The sequence below is a fragment of the Rhinatrema bivittatum genome, chromosome 9, assembly GCF_901001135.1.
Source record: "Rhinatrema bivittatum chromosome 9, aRhiBiv1.1, whole genome shotgun sequence".
Taxonomy (NCBI): domain Eukaryota; kingdom Metazoa; phylum Chordata; class Amphibia; order Gymnophiona; family Rhinatrematidae; genus Rhinatrema; species Rhinatrema bivittatum.
This window is the reverse complement of record NC_042623.1, coordinates 97,219,138-97,232,220: the sequence shown is the minus strand read 5'-3', so window position 1 is coordinate 97,232,220 and position 13,083 is coordinate 97,219,138. Positions and strand designations below refer to the sequence as shown.

The 13,083-nt window shown below is 41.2% G+C and overlaps 1 protein-coding gene across 2 annotated transcripts in view; it reads left to right on the top strand.

The window, feature by feature from the left end:
- LOC115099285 overlaps positions 1 to 13,083 on the top strand; it is a 187,648-nt gene that overhangs the window by 103,012 nt on the left and 71,553 nt on the right. For both annotated transcript variants that reach the window (XM_029616840.1, XM_029616839.1), the window contains exon 8: positions 11,058 to 11,170. In XM_029616840.1, the coding sequence (XP_029472700.1) occupies positions 11,058 to 11,170 (113 nt within the window). The remainder of the gene's footprint in view (positions 1 to 11,057; positions 11,171 to 13,083) is intronic.

Here is a 13,083-nt window from a genome sequence, read left to right as displayed (position 1 = left end):
ACATCTCAAAAAAGATATAGTTGCAATGGAGAAGGTACAGAGAAGGGCAACCAAAATGATAAAGGGGATGGAACAGCTCCCCTATGAGGAAAGGCTAAAGAGGTTAGGTCTGTTCAGCTTGGAGAAGAGAGGGAGGGATATGATAGAGGTCTTTAAGGTCATGAGAGGTCTTGAACGAGTAGATGTGAATTTGCGGATGATACAAAATTATTCAGAGTAGTTAAATCACACGCGGATTATGATACATTACAGGAGGACCTTGCAAGACTAGAACATTGGGTATCATAGTGGATAATACTTTAAAATCATCGGCTCAGTGTGCTGCAGCAGTCAAAAAAGCAAACAGAATATTAGGAATTATTAGGAAGGGAATGGTTAATAAAACAGAAAACGTCATAATGCCTCTATATCGCTCCTTGGTGAGACCGCACCTTGAATACTGTGTACAATTTTGGTTGCCACATCTCAAAAAAGATATAGTTGCAATGGAGAAGGTACAGAGAAGGGCAACCAAAATGATAAAGGGGATGGAACAGCTCCCCTATGAGGAAAGGCTAAAGAGGTTAGGTCTGTTCAGCTTGGAGAAGAGAGGGAGGGATATGATAGAGGTCTTTAAGGTCATGAGAGGTCTTGAACGAGTAGATGTGAATCGGTTATTTACACTTTCGAATAATAGAAGGACTAGGGGGCATTCCATGAAGTTAGCAAGTAGCACATTTAAGACTAATTGGAGAAAATTATTTTTCACTCACGCACAATAAAGCTCCGGAATTTGTTGCCAGAGGATGTGGTTAGTGCAGTTAGTGTAGCTGGGTTCAAAAAAGGTTTGGATAAGTTCTTGGAGGAGAAGTCCATTAACAGCTATTAATCAAGTTTACTTAGGGAATAGCCACTGCTATTAATTGCATCAGTAGCATGGGATCTTCTTAGTGTTTGAGTAATTGCCAGGTTCTTGTGGCCTGCTTTGGCCTCTGTTGGAAACAGGATGCTGGGCTTGAAGGACCCTTGGTCTGACCCAGCATGGCAATTTATGTTCTTATGTTCTCATCAAAAACAACTAATTGCCTGCAAAATAATTTTAAAAAAATACACTCTATAAACACCTAGGGCCGGATTTTAAATGCCCTGCATGCGTAAATCTGGCCGGATTTACGCGCGCAGGGCCCTCGCGTGCCCGCGTGCCTATTTTGCATAGGCTGCCGGCACGCGCAGAGCCCCGGGACATGCGTAAGTCCAGGGGCTTTGTAAAAGGGTTGTGTCGGGGGCGTGTTCTAAATGATGCGGCGTTTTGGTGGCGTGACACGGCGTGGCGCCGGCCCGGGGGCATGGTCGAGGCCTCCGGACCAGCCCCCGGGTCGGGCGCGCGCAGATTTACGTCTGCTTTTAGCAGGCGTAAATCGTGCAACAAAGGTAAGGGGGGGGTTTAGATAGGGCCGGGGGTGGGTTAGGTAGGGGAAGGGAGGAGAAGGTGGGGGGGAGTGAAGGAAAGTTCCCTCCGAGGCCGCTCCGAAATCGGAGAGGCCTCGGAGGGAACAGGCAGCGCGCGCTGGGCTCGGCGCGCGCAGGTTGCACAAATGTGCACCCCCTTGTGCGTGCCGACCCCGGATTTTATAAGATACGCGCGGCTACGCGCGTATCTTATAAAATCCAGCGTACTTTTGTTCGTGCCTGGTGCGCGAACAAAAGTACGCGCTCGCGCAAAATTATAAAATCTACCCTCATGGATTTTACTTGGGGATGCTTTCCTCTGTTGAACATCCCCAGAGGCTGTTGGTTTGACATAATGACTAAACTATCTTAATCACCTGCTGATACAAATCCTAACATTTGTACTAAACCTAGTACCAAAGCTGTAACCTGTTATGATAACATGTGTTTTGTGGATCCTTGGGTGCTGTGGAGATGACCGTACCCACGGGGAGGAGCCCCGTAAGGAGCCACAGCATTGGGCTAGACTCGTACACACAAAACACAGGATAGTTCTTTATTAGACAGCTTGAAGTTATCCACCAGAGGTGGCAGTAGTGAGGCAGTCTGTAGTTGTAGTCTCAGTGACCTTGGCAGAGGGAGCCCTTCTCTCCTAGATGACGTCAGGAGGTTCCACAGCAGGTCTCCCAGCGAGGAGATACTGTGGATGAGATAGACTGAGAGTTAGATTACTCACTAGGTGTTAGATGTTGGTATGCGATTGCACCAGGTATGTTGTAGAAGGTATAGGCACTGAGGCAGGGACAGCAGGCCCTCAAGGAGTGAGTACCTGTTCCCTATAAGGCACCTGAAATAAAGCAGAGGGCCCCTGAGGAGTGGGTACCCAGGTTAGCAGTTACCCCAAAGGGCAGAGAGAGAACTTCCTGCGGCAGCACGGAATCAGCAGAGTAGCGTAGACAGGAACAGATTCAAGTCCATGCTAACTCAATGAGCTAGCAAATCTATGAAGGTAATATACCCGGATGGTGTGACGTCAGCATGAGGGAATGCCCTAGAGGTTCGTGCCAAGGGTGGTACAAAGACGTAGGTTGCGCGTGCACCCTAGTAGGTACCTGGGAGGAGCAATGGTGGAAGGCTGCACCATAGCCGTTCTGGGGACAGCAAAGAGGTCGGCTTGTAGATGCTGTGGTAGCCATCTTTCCCAGGTAAGCGGGAGGAGCCGTGAATAAGGTGAGGCAAATGGGGTGAAGCCATCGAGGACTGACGGACGCAACATAACCTTAGAGTCCCTCCACCCCACACAAGCCTCATATCACCCTGAAATCTTTCTCCACTATCTAGATGGATAGGAAGGTTCAGTGCTGCAATATATATTTGTGCTGCCTCCTTCTCCCGTTCCTCTATTCCTGGGTGCAGGATGCTGTCTCCTCCCCAGCCCATTGTCCTTTCATTCAGGTCTTCTGAGTGGATGTAATAGAAAACTCTGCTTTCCTCCTGCCCAACTTCACAGATGTTGGAAATTCTTCCTTTTCTGTCCATCGTACCCTAGCCATGAAAGTACGAAGAAGGGCAGGGTCCGAAGGCACCAACAAGCCATATTGGGCTGTTTCACTTCTTAAACAATTGAGAAACAGTTTTTCAAAATTGTTACCTATAACATCAGAAGTACGTTCATACCCTGCCTTCAGAATGGAATGGACTCCAAAGCAATAAAGAATGAAAGAAATGTCAGTGATGAAAAGTCTTATTATTTACTGCTGTTAAGTTGAGGGTTCTCCCAGTTTACCATATCACAGGCATGGACTGCCAGTCCTCCTTTACTTAGAGACATCAGTTGAGCAAGTCAATGCATACTAAGGAGTAAAGCCAGGACTGGACCCTGAAAAAAAATGGAGCTAGCTGGTAATCTTATCTTGTATTGGTGTGAAGAAACAAACAATCTGAGCATGCACCTAGGAACTGATAATATACATATGATTCCCTCAAGTCAGAAAGAGGTCGTGTCATGCGGTTGTCTATGAACTGAAGAAAGGATAATTGACTGTGGCACCACCATTCTACTGAGCAGAATACCATAATGGCGTAATGTAAACGTGGTTTATTTCCTAATCTTTAGAATATGTCTCAAAAGACTCTCCAGTACAGCCATGTCTGGATTTTCAAGTACACTACATATTAGGATTCTCGTTAGAAGCTGTACATTTCTTTGTATTGTAACCGACTCTTTAGTACTCAAGTGTTTTTAACTGAGTATTGATGCCTAGCAACAGGGCTACAAAGAGAATTCAGAATAAATACCTAATTAATCAAGAATGGATTTTTCTGCATCTGTAATTGAAAAGGATTGCAACTGCATCACGTGTCTGACCTTGATTGAGGGGGGGGGGGGGACTCCTGGAATCTTTTTTAACAGTCTCCTGGAGTGAAATATATATTTTAAGATAATTCCATTACCCAGTTCCATTAAAGCCTTGCTAGTTTCCTTGATGGGATTTCTCTATCTTTTTGATCATTATTATCATGTTAACTCATCTGATGGTATATCCTGTCTCTGACTTGCTATGATTAAAGTGGGATTCAGTTGTGCAGAAGGATGAGAAAGAAAAGTGCATGTGTTGGCATTAATCATGCCAGTGAAGGAAAATTATACTTAAAGAGAGGATTTGTAGGATAGGAACAATGAAAAATAATACTCAGACATAGAAATGATCCCTTAATTATCAGTGTGCTTGCAAACTAAAGGCCTGATTTACTTAGCTTTCTGTTTTCCCATAGCCAAAAACTGGAAGAAATCTCAGTGAATCAGGCCCTAAGAATTGCTCCCCCATTCAACACTTCTTGCTTGACGTGTTTGTAGACATGCATGAGAAAATACACTTTTTGAACTCTCACTTTTGAATATGAATTCTCCTTCAACCACTTAGTGTGTGTGCTAGGCTGCAGTCTGGAAATATTCCCTGCTGGCTAAATGGGACTAACAGGACTGATATGGCTTATTATTGCATCCCTGTTACTGAGAGTTTTGTAGGTTATTGAATCAACAAAAAAAGATGATATTGTATGTGAACTTTCAATGCTAAATAGATGTCATCTAATATGCGAATAAGGGACCTAAGAGGTCTCAATACTCATACACTGCATCTTGTTCATTCATTTATTTATTGACTAATCTTGTTTTTATATTATATCCTGCATATTAATAACAGGTATTGCATCCTACAAAGACTGCGTTTTTCTGCAGGATCGATACAGCTGCTAGAACACTGTAAACTCTATTCATGTGGATATCAGTTTGTGTTAGCGATGGACACAAAAGTCATCCTAAAGTAATGAGCCTTTCCAAATAGACTTGGCTCTAAGCTGCATGCCTGAGCACAATCAAACACAGTTCCAGTAATTGACACCACTGTAGCTTGGATGAAAAAGACTGGAAGAACATAAAGTAAAAGCCTGTCACTGTGTAGTAGTCAGAACTTACTCGTTACCTGCTTTCTAGGAAGGTGGGTAGAAGATTAAAACTCGGTGGTCCCATTCCTGCAGGGCTGAGTGGGAAATGAAATTGACAGGTCGCTGTAGAGGAAATGTCTACAAACGCATCTGTCTTATACAAACGATGCCAGGAATGAATCTCACTAGTAAGCTGGGGTATGTTGGGTCTGTGTGGTGGTAGCTGGTTTAAGTATAGCAATAGAACAATCCAAAAAGAGAGACCATCAGTGATGGACACTTCACAACTATACTTGGTAACGTTTTCTAGTACTTGATTAACCTTTACAGGAAAAACATTCTTTGTAATATCTAACCTAAACTCCCTCCTCTCCCTGCACTTTAAAACCAATTCTTCCTCTCCTATTTCCAGTACAGATGGTGAATTGATTACTGTTCTCTTTATGAACCTCCTTACATATTTGAATACTGCAATTAAATCACCTTTCAGTCTTCTCTTCTCCTGGCTACATAGACCCAACTATTTCAATCTTTCCCTGTAGGTAATTTTAACCCTGACTCTATTTCTTATATATTTTATTTATTTAATTAGTTTCTATACCACTTATCACAAATCTAAATGGCTTACATTTTTCTTACATACATGATTTCATATAAACAATAATAACAATATATGCATGCAATAAGAGCACGATTAAAAATGACAATGTAAAAAATTACTCCTCTAAATGGTACTAAATAAAAGCAAATCATGTTGGATCACAAATATTGGGGCAGAAACTACTCTTGTTCATCTTTTTAAAAAAACTTTTCATATTATATATTTCCTACCCATCTCTACATCCACTAAATAGTTATCTACTCTATAAATGCCTCCTCAAACAGCTAGGTCTTTACAGCTTTCTTAAATACTCTATGATCTCCCAGAAGATGGATCTCATCAGGCATAGAATTCCAAATTAATGGTCCTGCCACTGAAAAGGCCCTTCTTGTACTTCCCCTACATGAACTTGTTCGATAAAGGGGACTATCAGTAATCCTTTATTCACTGAATGTAGCTCCCTTTCAGTTGTATACATACAAAGTCTTGTCCCTAGCCAAACATTCTCCAGATCACAGGCAACTTTGTGAATTATTGTTAAGATTTACTAACGAATTCTGAAATCAACTGTTAACCAATGAAGGTTATAAAGAACAGGCATAATATAAGAGGAGGAAAATGGTCTCTATACGGCTCTCCAGTGAAAAGTTACACATGCATTGGTTATTTCTAGATGCTTCCACAAATGAGACATACACATTGAGTTGTGGTGCCCAAAGAATCCTTATTTACTTGAAGTAACTGACAGTGAATATTTATGTTAGGATTCTGAGATATCAGATGGTGTGTGAACCCTGGGCTGAAGTGAGAGGTGTTACCACCCACAGGGAGGAGCCCTGTGACCCTCACTGTCAGGAGGCTAGGTCTCAGCTAAGGAAGGCACAGAATGAATAGAGTCTTTTTTAAAGAGATACAGGCACTACCCATGGAGCCTTTTGACAAGTAGCTTGAATACTTTGCTAGTGGATGATTGAGCCAGATGTTGAACTAACCATCCATAATTTCCTGTTGCAGCATAGAAATCTTTCTAACATGCCTCTGCTAAACACACTGCACAGTTTTTCTTTCATGGTGTGTTGGAAAATAGTTATTGTCACAATCTAGATGGCTATGATATTTAGGTATACCTAGGTCCCCAGCACAGAAAGACTCAGCCACACACTCTGATTATGAAGAGTCACCTTCATTATGTACCCTCCAGTGCCCCATGATATTTGCTAAAAATTTTATTCACAGAGTCTTTCACTGAACGTTATGCTTCACATCACAGCTATAGCTGAAACTTCTTAGAAGACTGCCAAATCCAGACTTGTTTTGCCTTTCAGTTTGATGTTGCTTTAGGCAGAATATCTTCTTCTCCCCTCTCTCCAATTTTCATTTTAAGAAGAATCAAACACCTCCTCTAAAATTCAACTTAGTCTCCTTCTACTCTGTTCTGGGGAATGATTCCAACTGCTTAAAGGGAAGGCTCTAACATCTTCTCGCTTTCCTCTAGGAAACTTTCTACTGAATCTTTCTGTATACTGGGGATACCCAGAACAGAGTTTTCCTCTTCTAGGACAGGCTTCAAACTTCTCTCTGACTCATATAGAGGTCTCTACATCCCATTTCTGGCAGATACCAAAATAGCTAACACATATAAGGGATGGTCAGAACAGGGTCTTATACTTTTAGTAAGACTAAAAGGTCCTTAGTGTATTAGTGATTTCCTCTAGATATTCTCAAATCTTTATGGACTTACTGTGCTCCAAAACTGGACATATAGTTTCAACCAAGGCCTTACCAGTACTGAATAAAGTGAAAGAATTATCTCATTTGTCTTATTAATTCATCCCAGTATGGTGTTTGGTTTTATATTTATTTAGCTGTTAGCACATTATTTGTGGTCTACTTCAGCCTGATCTTTTTCTGCAGCCCTACTATATAGCTTGATAAGGACTACTCCAGGTTCAGACCATGCAGACTGGCGTTCTGCCCAGGGGCTCTGACCTGGGAGGCTAATCTCACTGACGTCTACACTGGGGGTTACCTGAGGGGCTTATCCAAGATAAATGCACTCAATTACCGGGATTATACCTGGGAGCTTGAACCCAGGAGCTTATTCCCTACACAAATAGCCACACACAAACTTTAATTCAGTTTATCATGGTTTCAGGTACTTAGGAAAGTTATTTGAGCAATAGGAGGCTAGAACAAATAAATTCATATTATACAGAAGTAATGGTAGATAACAACTGCTACATATACTATATATAAAAGCTTGTATGTTTCCAAAGGATCAGCCTGTACTTTCACATCCAGAAGCATGCTCTCCCTCTCTCTCTCGCTGTTATTATTCCTTATACAGTGATGTTCCCTCCCTCTGTGACGCAGCTGTGTGGCCTTCACTCTCTTTCAGGCTTCAGCATAAGTTAATTGCTTGCTTTCTCATCATAGATCTACTGGAATAATTAATTAAACAGACTCTTGGCCTGTTTGTAAGCATTTTGCAGTGCAAAACCGTAAATATGAGTTCACTCAGAGGTTGGCCTGTGGCCTTCAATTTAGTCTGTGTTTGGGTGAAAACTCTGAATCCATACAGCTTAACCTCTAAATACATCCTCAGCAAAAGTAACAAAAAATGACTCCAACAAGATCATAAGAGATTCCATGCTAGTTCAGACCAAGATCCATCAAACCTAGCATCTTGTCTCTCATAAGTGCCCAGTAGATTCAAAAAGTAGAACTATTTCTTGTTACTAACTCCCAGGGATAGCAGATACCAGTGGCTTTCTCTAGTCTACCTAGCAAATAATATCTAATGGACTTTTCCTCCAGGAACTTAAAGCCCACTATGCTAGTCATCTTGACCAGGTCTTCTGGCAACATTGTATGTTGAGTGAAAAAGTTCTTTCTAAGATTTGTTTTAAATCTGCTGGTTCTTAGTTTCATGGATAGTGCCCTTGTTTTATTTGAAAGGATAAATAATTGTCCTTTATTTACCCATTCTACCCCACTCATGATTTTATAAACTTCTATTATGTCCCCACTCAGCTGTCTCTTTTCCAGCTGAAGAGCCCTAAATTGTGTTGCTTGTCATCACTGGGGAAAGTTTGATCACCTTACTTGTCCTTCCCTTTTCCATATCATTTATGAATATGTTAAACAGTGCAGATCCCAATACAAATCCTTGTGATACTCTTTTAATGACTTTTCTTCATTTAGAAAACTGACCATTTATTCCTACCCTTTGTTTACAGTCTAACTAGTTACCAATCTACAATAGGATATTGCCTTCTATCCCATGACTTTTTAATTCCCTGAGGAAGTTTTCATGTTTGGCTTTGTCACGTGCCTTCTGAAAATCCAAATATACTGGCTCACTTTTATCTACATGTTTATTTATACCTTCAAATAAATCTAATAAATTTGTAAGGCAAAACTTCCCTTTTCCAAATCCATGTAATTTTGCTTTTAAGAATAACTTCTATCATTTTCTCTGGTACCACCATCAGGCTCATTGGTCTATAGTTTCCCAGATCACTCTTGGAGCCCTTTCTAAAAATCAATGTTACATGGCTACTCTCCAATCTTCAGGTATTGTGGCTGTTTTAAATAATAATTACAGATTACTAGTAACAGGCTTGCAATTTCAAGTTTGAGTTTTCGGGACTGTAGGGTGGATACCATCCAGTTCTGGTGATTTGCTACTCTGTCAGTTTGGTCTGTTACATCCTCCATTATCAAACAGATTTGTTGTAATTGCTCAGAATCATCACCACCAAAGAATATTTCTGGCATATGTTCCCAACATCCTCCTTTGTAAAGACAGATGCAAAGAATTTAGTTTTTCTGCTATTCCCTTTACCCTCTCAATCATCCAGGATCCCAATTAACTCCCGACAGGCTTTTTGCTTCATTTTCTTCATTTGGGTCTGCTTTCCATTTTTTGACATATGCCCTTTTGTCTTTAACTGCATTTTTCACCTCGCCATTAAACTATGCCTGCAGTGTTTTGGTCTTTGACATTTTCTAATGCATAGAATACATTTTATCTGAGCTTCCAAGATGGTATTTTTTAAACAATGCCCACACCTTATGCAAACTTTTAAACTTTGCAACCACTCCTTCTAGTATTTTTGAATTTCCACATTCTTTCATAGTCTTTCTTTTAAAGTTATATGCTACTGCAGTAGTTTTATTTAATGTCTTCCCTCCAATGATTTTGTGAAATTTGACTGCATTACCATAAAGCTGCCCCACCACAGTAATCCCTTGCACCAAGTCATGCATTCCACTGAGGAATAGATCTAAAGTAGCTGCCCCTTTCTTCAGTTCTTGAACCAGTTGCTCCATGAAACTTAACCTTTCTAGCATGTCCTAATGAGACACTGATCCAATCAATACTGGGGCAATTGATATCTCCCATTATTATTGTGTTGCCAAATTAATTTGCCTTTCTAATTTTTGCTAACATTTCACAGATTGTTAGTTCATCTTGGCCAGGTGGTCAATAATATGCACCCACTGCCATACTCTTACCCCCCCCCCCCCCCCCACCACGTGGAATTTCTATTCATTTAATATTTATACATTACTTTTTTTCCCTCCTTCTTGATGTTCATTATGTTTATTTCCAGCCAATGTTCCAGTTACCACAAGTTCATTATGAATTCTAATCCTGTCCTCCAGGGTGCATAGAATGTTTTACAAACTGGTGGTATCTGTGAATTTTCTAAGTGTATTCTCTATTTCATTATCAAGGTTATTACAGCAAATATCGAACAGTAAATTTGCACTTCACAAGTCACTCCACCCTAGCTAGCTTGCATATGATACAAAATGTCCCAAATGTATTATATATGATCATGCCCTAGGCCATTTTTTGAAAATTGATTCCATAATAATATTGTTGAAATTGGTGTAAGAGACACTGGGGTGGATTTTAAAAGGGTTACACACGTAATATATGCGCGTAACCCTTTAAAACTTGCTCCTGTGCGTGCCAAGCCTATTTTGCATAGGCCTGGCAATGCGCATATGTCCCAGGGCTTGAAAAAAGGGGTGGGGAGTGGGTTGGGGTGAGGCGGGGTGGGGCAGGGGCGGGACCGAGGCCTCCGGCACAGGGGCAGGTGCAACTTTGTCAACAAAGGTCAGGGGGGTTTTTAGATAGGGCTGGGGGTGGGTTAGGTAGGGGAAGGGAGGGGAAGGTGGGGGGGCAGAAGGAAAGTTCCCTCCGAGGCCGCTCCGATTTCGGAGTGGCCTCGGAGGGAATGGGGAAAGCCATCGGGGCTCCCCTAGGCCTCGGTGCGCGCAAGGTGCACAAGTGTGCACCCCCTTGTGTGCGCTGACCCTGGATTTTATAACATGTGTGCGGCTGCGCACGCATGTTATAAAATCGGGCGTAGGTTTGTGCGCGCCGGGTTGCGTGCACAAATCTATGCCCGCGCGTACCTACTGGGTATATTTTTATTTAATGTTTATTGTGACACCTTGTTGCATGAAATTGCTTCTTTTCTACATTGGCTGGACAATGTAGAAAAGTATGTAGTGACAGATAACAAAAGATTCACTTCTTATTCTTTCATGATGTGTCTTTTAGGTTTTTATGGTCTCTAAATATTCCACACACAGTAGTGAATTTGAACTGGCTGACTGAATCTGAATCCATTTTCAAGCCTCTGGACCTACCTAAAAGAGTATGCTTTAAACCAGGTATTCATCCCACTTAGAAACTAATCTATCTTCCTTATTTTTTAATTCCTTTTGCTATTATAGTTTTTTTTTTTTTTTAAGTTATCAACATACTAAGGGGCCGAGTCAGTAAAAGGAATGCTAAAAGCATTTAAAGGTGAATTTTAAAAGCCTGGCGCATGCCAAAGTCAGGAGATTCTTGCACAAGTCAGGCTCACGCGCGTCCACCGAATTTTAAAAGCTGCCCAGATGTGCGAGTATCTCCTCTGCATGTACATCTCACTTGATTTCTAAAAGGGGCGTAGTCTAGGTGGGGCGTGAGCATTTCAGGGCATGGCCGAGAGATGTGTACGTAAATACCTGCATGCCCAGGTCTATTGCTGTGCAACTTCTGTTATGGAGGAGGTGTAACTTAAAAAAGAAAAGAAATTAGCCATTTCTGCCAGGTTTAAAGGGTCTGAGGTAACTGGGGGGAGTGAGGCTATCAAACCAGGGGGGTTTAGAGGCTCTAGCTCTTAACTTGGCAAGCTGGTGGATGAACTGGTGAAACTGGCAATGGCACAGACATGCATCCATTATATAATACCCTGACCTTCCTTTGGTAAAACCATGCTGCCTTGGATCTTGCAATCCATTGGATTCCAAAAACTGCACTATCCTCTGTTTTAGCAGTGATTCCATTAATTTGCTCACAACAGAGTTCAGACTAACCAGCTTGTAGTTTCCAGCTTCCTCCTTACTTCCATTTTGTGAATAAGAATGACATCCACTAGTCTCCAGTCCTCTGGAACTACTCCTAATTCTAAAGAAGCATTGAAAAGGTTACCTAGTGGAGCTACCAGAGCTTTTCTAAGTTCCCTTAATACCTTCAGGTGTATCCCATCTAGCCATATTTATATTTTATTTATTTATTTATTTATTTGTTTGTTTGTTTAGTGTTTTTCTATACCGGCATTCGCGATAGGTATCACATCATGCTGGTTTACATTTAACAAGGGGGGTGTAAAATGAAGATACAATAAAACTTTAACAGGTGCGAAGAGAAACGTTGCAGTTACAATAAAACAGGGATGTACACAACTGGGAGCAGAAAAAAAGGCGATAGGAATTTAGCAGAAAGAGCAATTATTTACAATGTTATGGTATTTACAATGTTATTGTTTACAATGTTATGGTAATGTCTGAGAGTAAATTGAGGGTGCATTAAGGTTCAGTTGGGGTCCGGAATGGCTTTTTTAAATAACCACGTTTTGAGTCTTTTCCTGAATGTTAGAAGGCAGGGTTCCTGCCGCAGATCCGGAGGGATGGAGTTCCATAGAGGTGGTCCTGCTGTAGAGAAGGCCCGGTCTCTAAAGGTTTTATGTTGAGAGGTTTTGGAGTGTGGTACATGTAATGATTCTCTATAAGTCTCTCTGATGGGTCTGGCGGAGGTATGTTTTTTGAATGGGATTTGTAGGTTTAGCGGAGCATGGTGATGAATAGCTTTGTAGATGGTAGTAATGGACTTATATATGATTCTGTAGTGAATTGGCAACCAATGTAGGTCTTCTCCTTGTGTTTGTCAATATTCTGGCTGTCGTGTTTTGAACCATCTGAAGAGGTTTGGTGTGAGATGAGGGGAGACCTAATAAGATAGTTACGGTAATCTATCTTAGAGAAGATTATTGCTTGCAGAACTGTTCTGTAGTCATGAAAGTGGAAGAGTGGCTTTATTCTTTTTAGGAAATGTAGTTTATGAAAGCAGTCCTTAGTTGTTTGGTTAATAAATTTTTTTAGGTTTAGCCAATTATCAATGATAGCTCCTAAGTCTCTTACTTGTGAAATTTGCAGGTTGACTGGTGGATTCGTAGTGATGTTACTGTTATCCGGGGATATGAGAAGGAGTTTGCTTTTTGAAGAATTTAATATTAAGTTTAGACTGGTGAGGAGGCAGT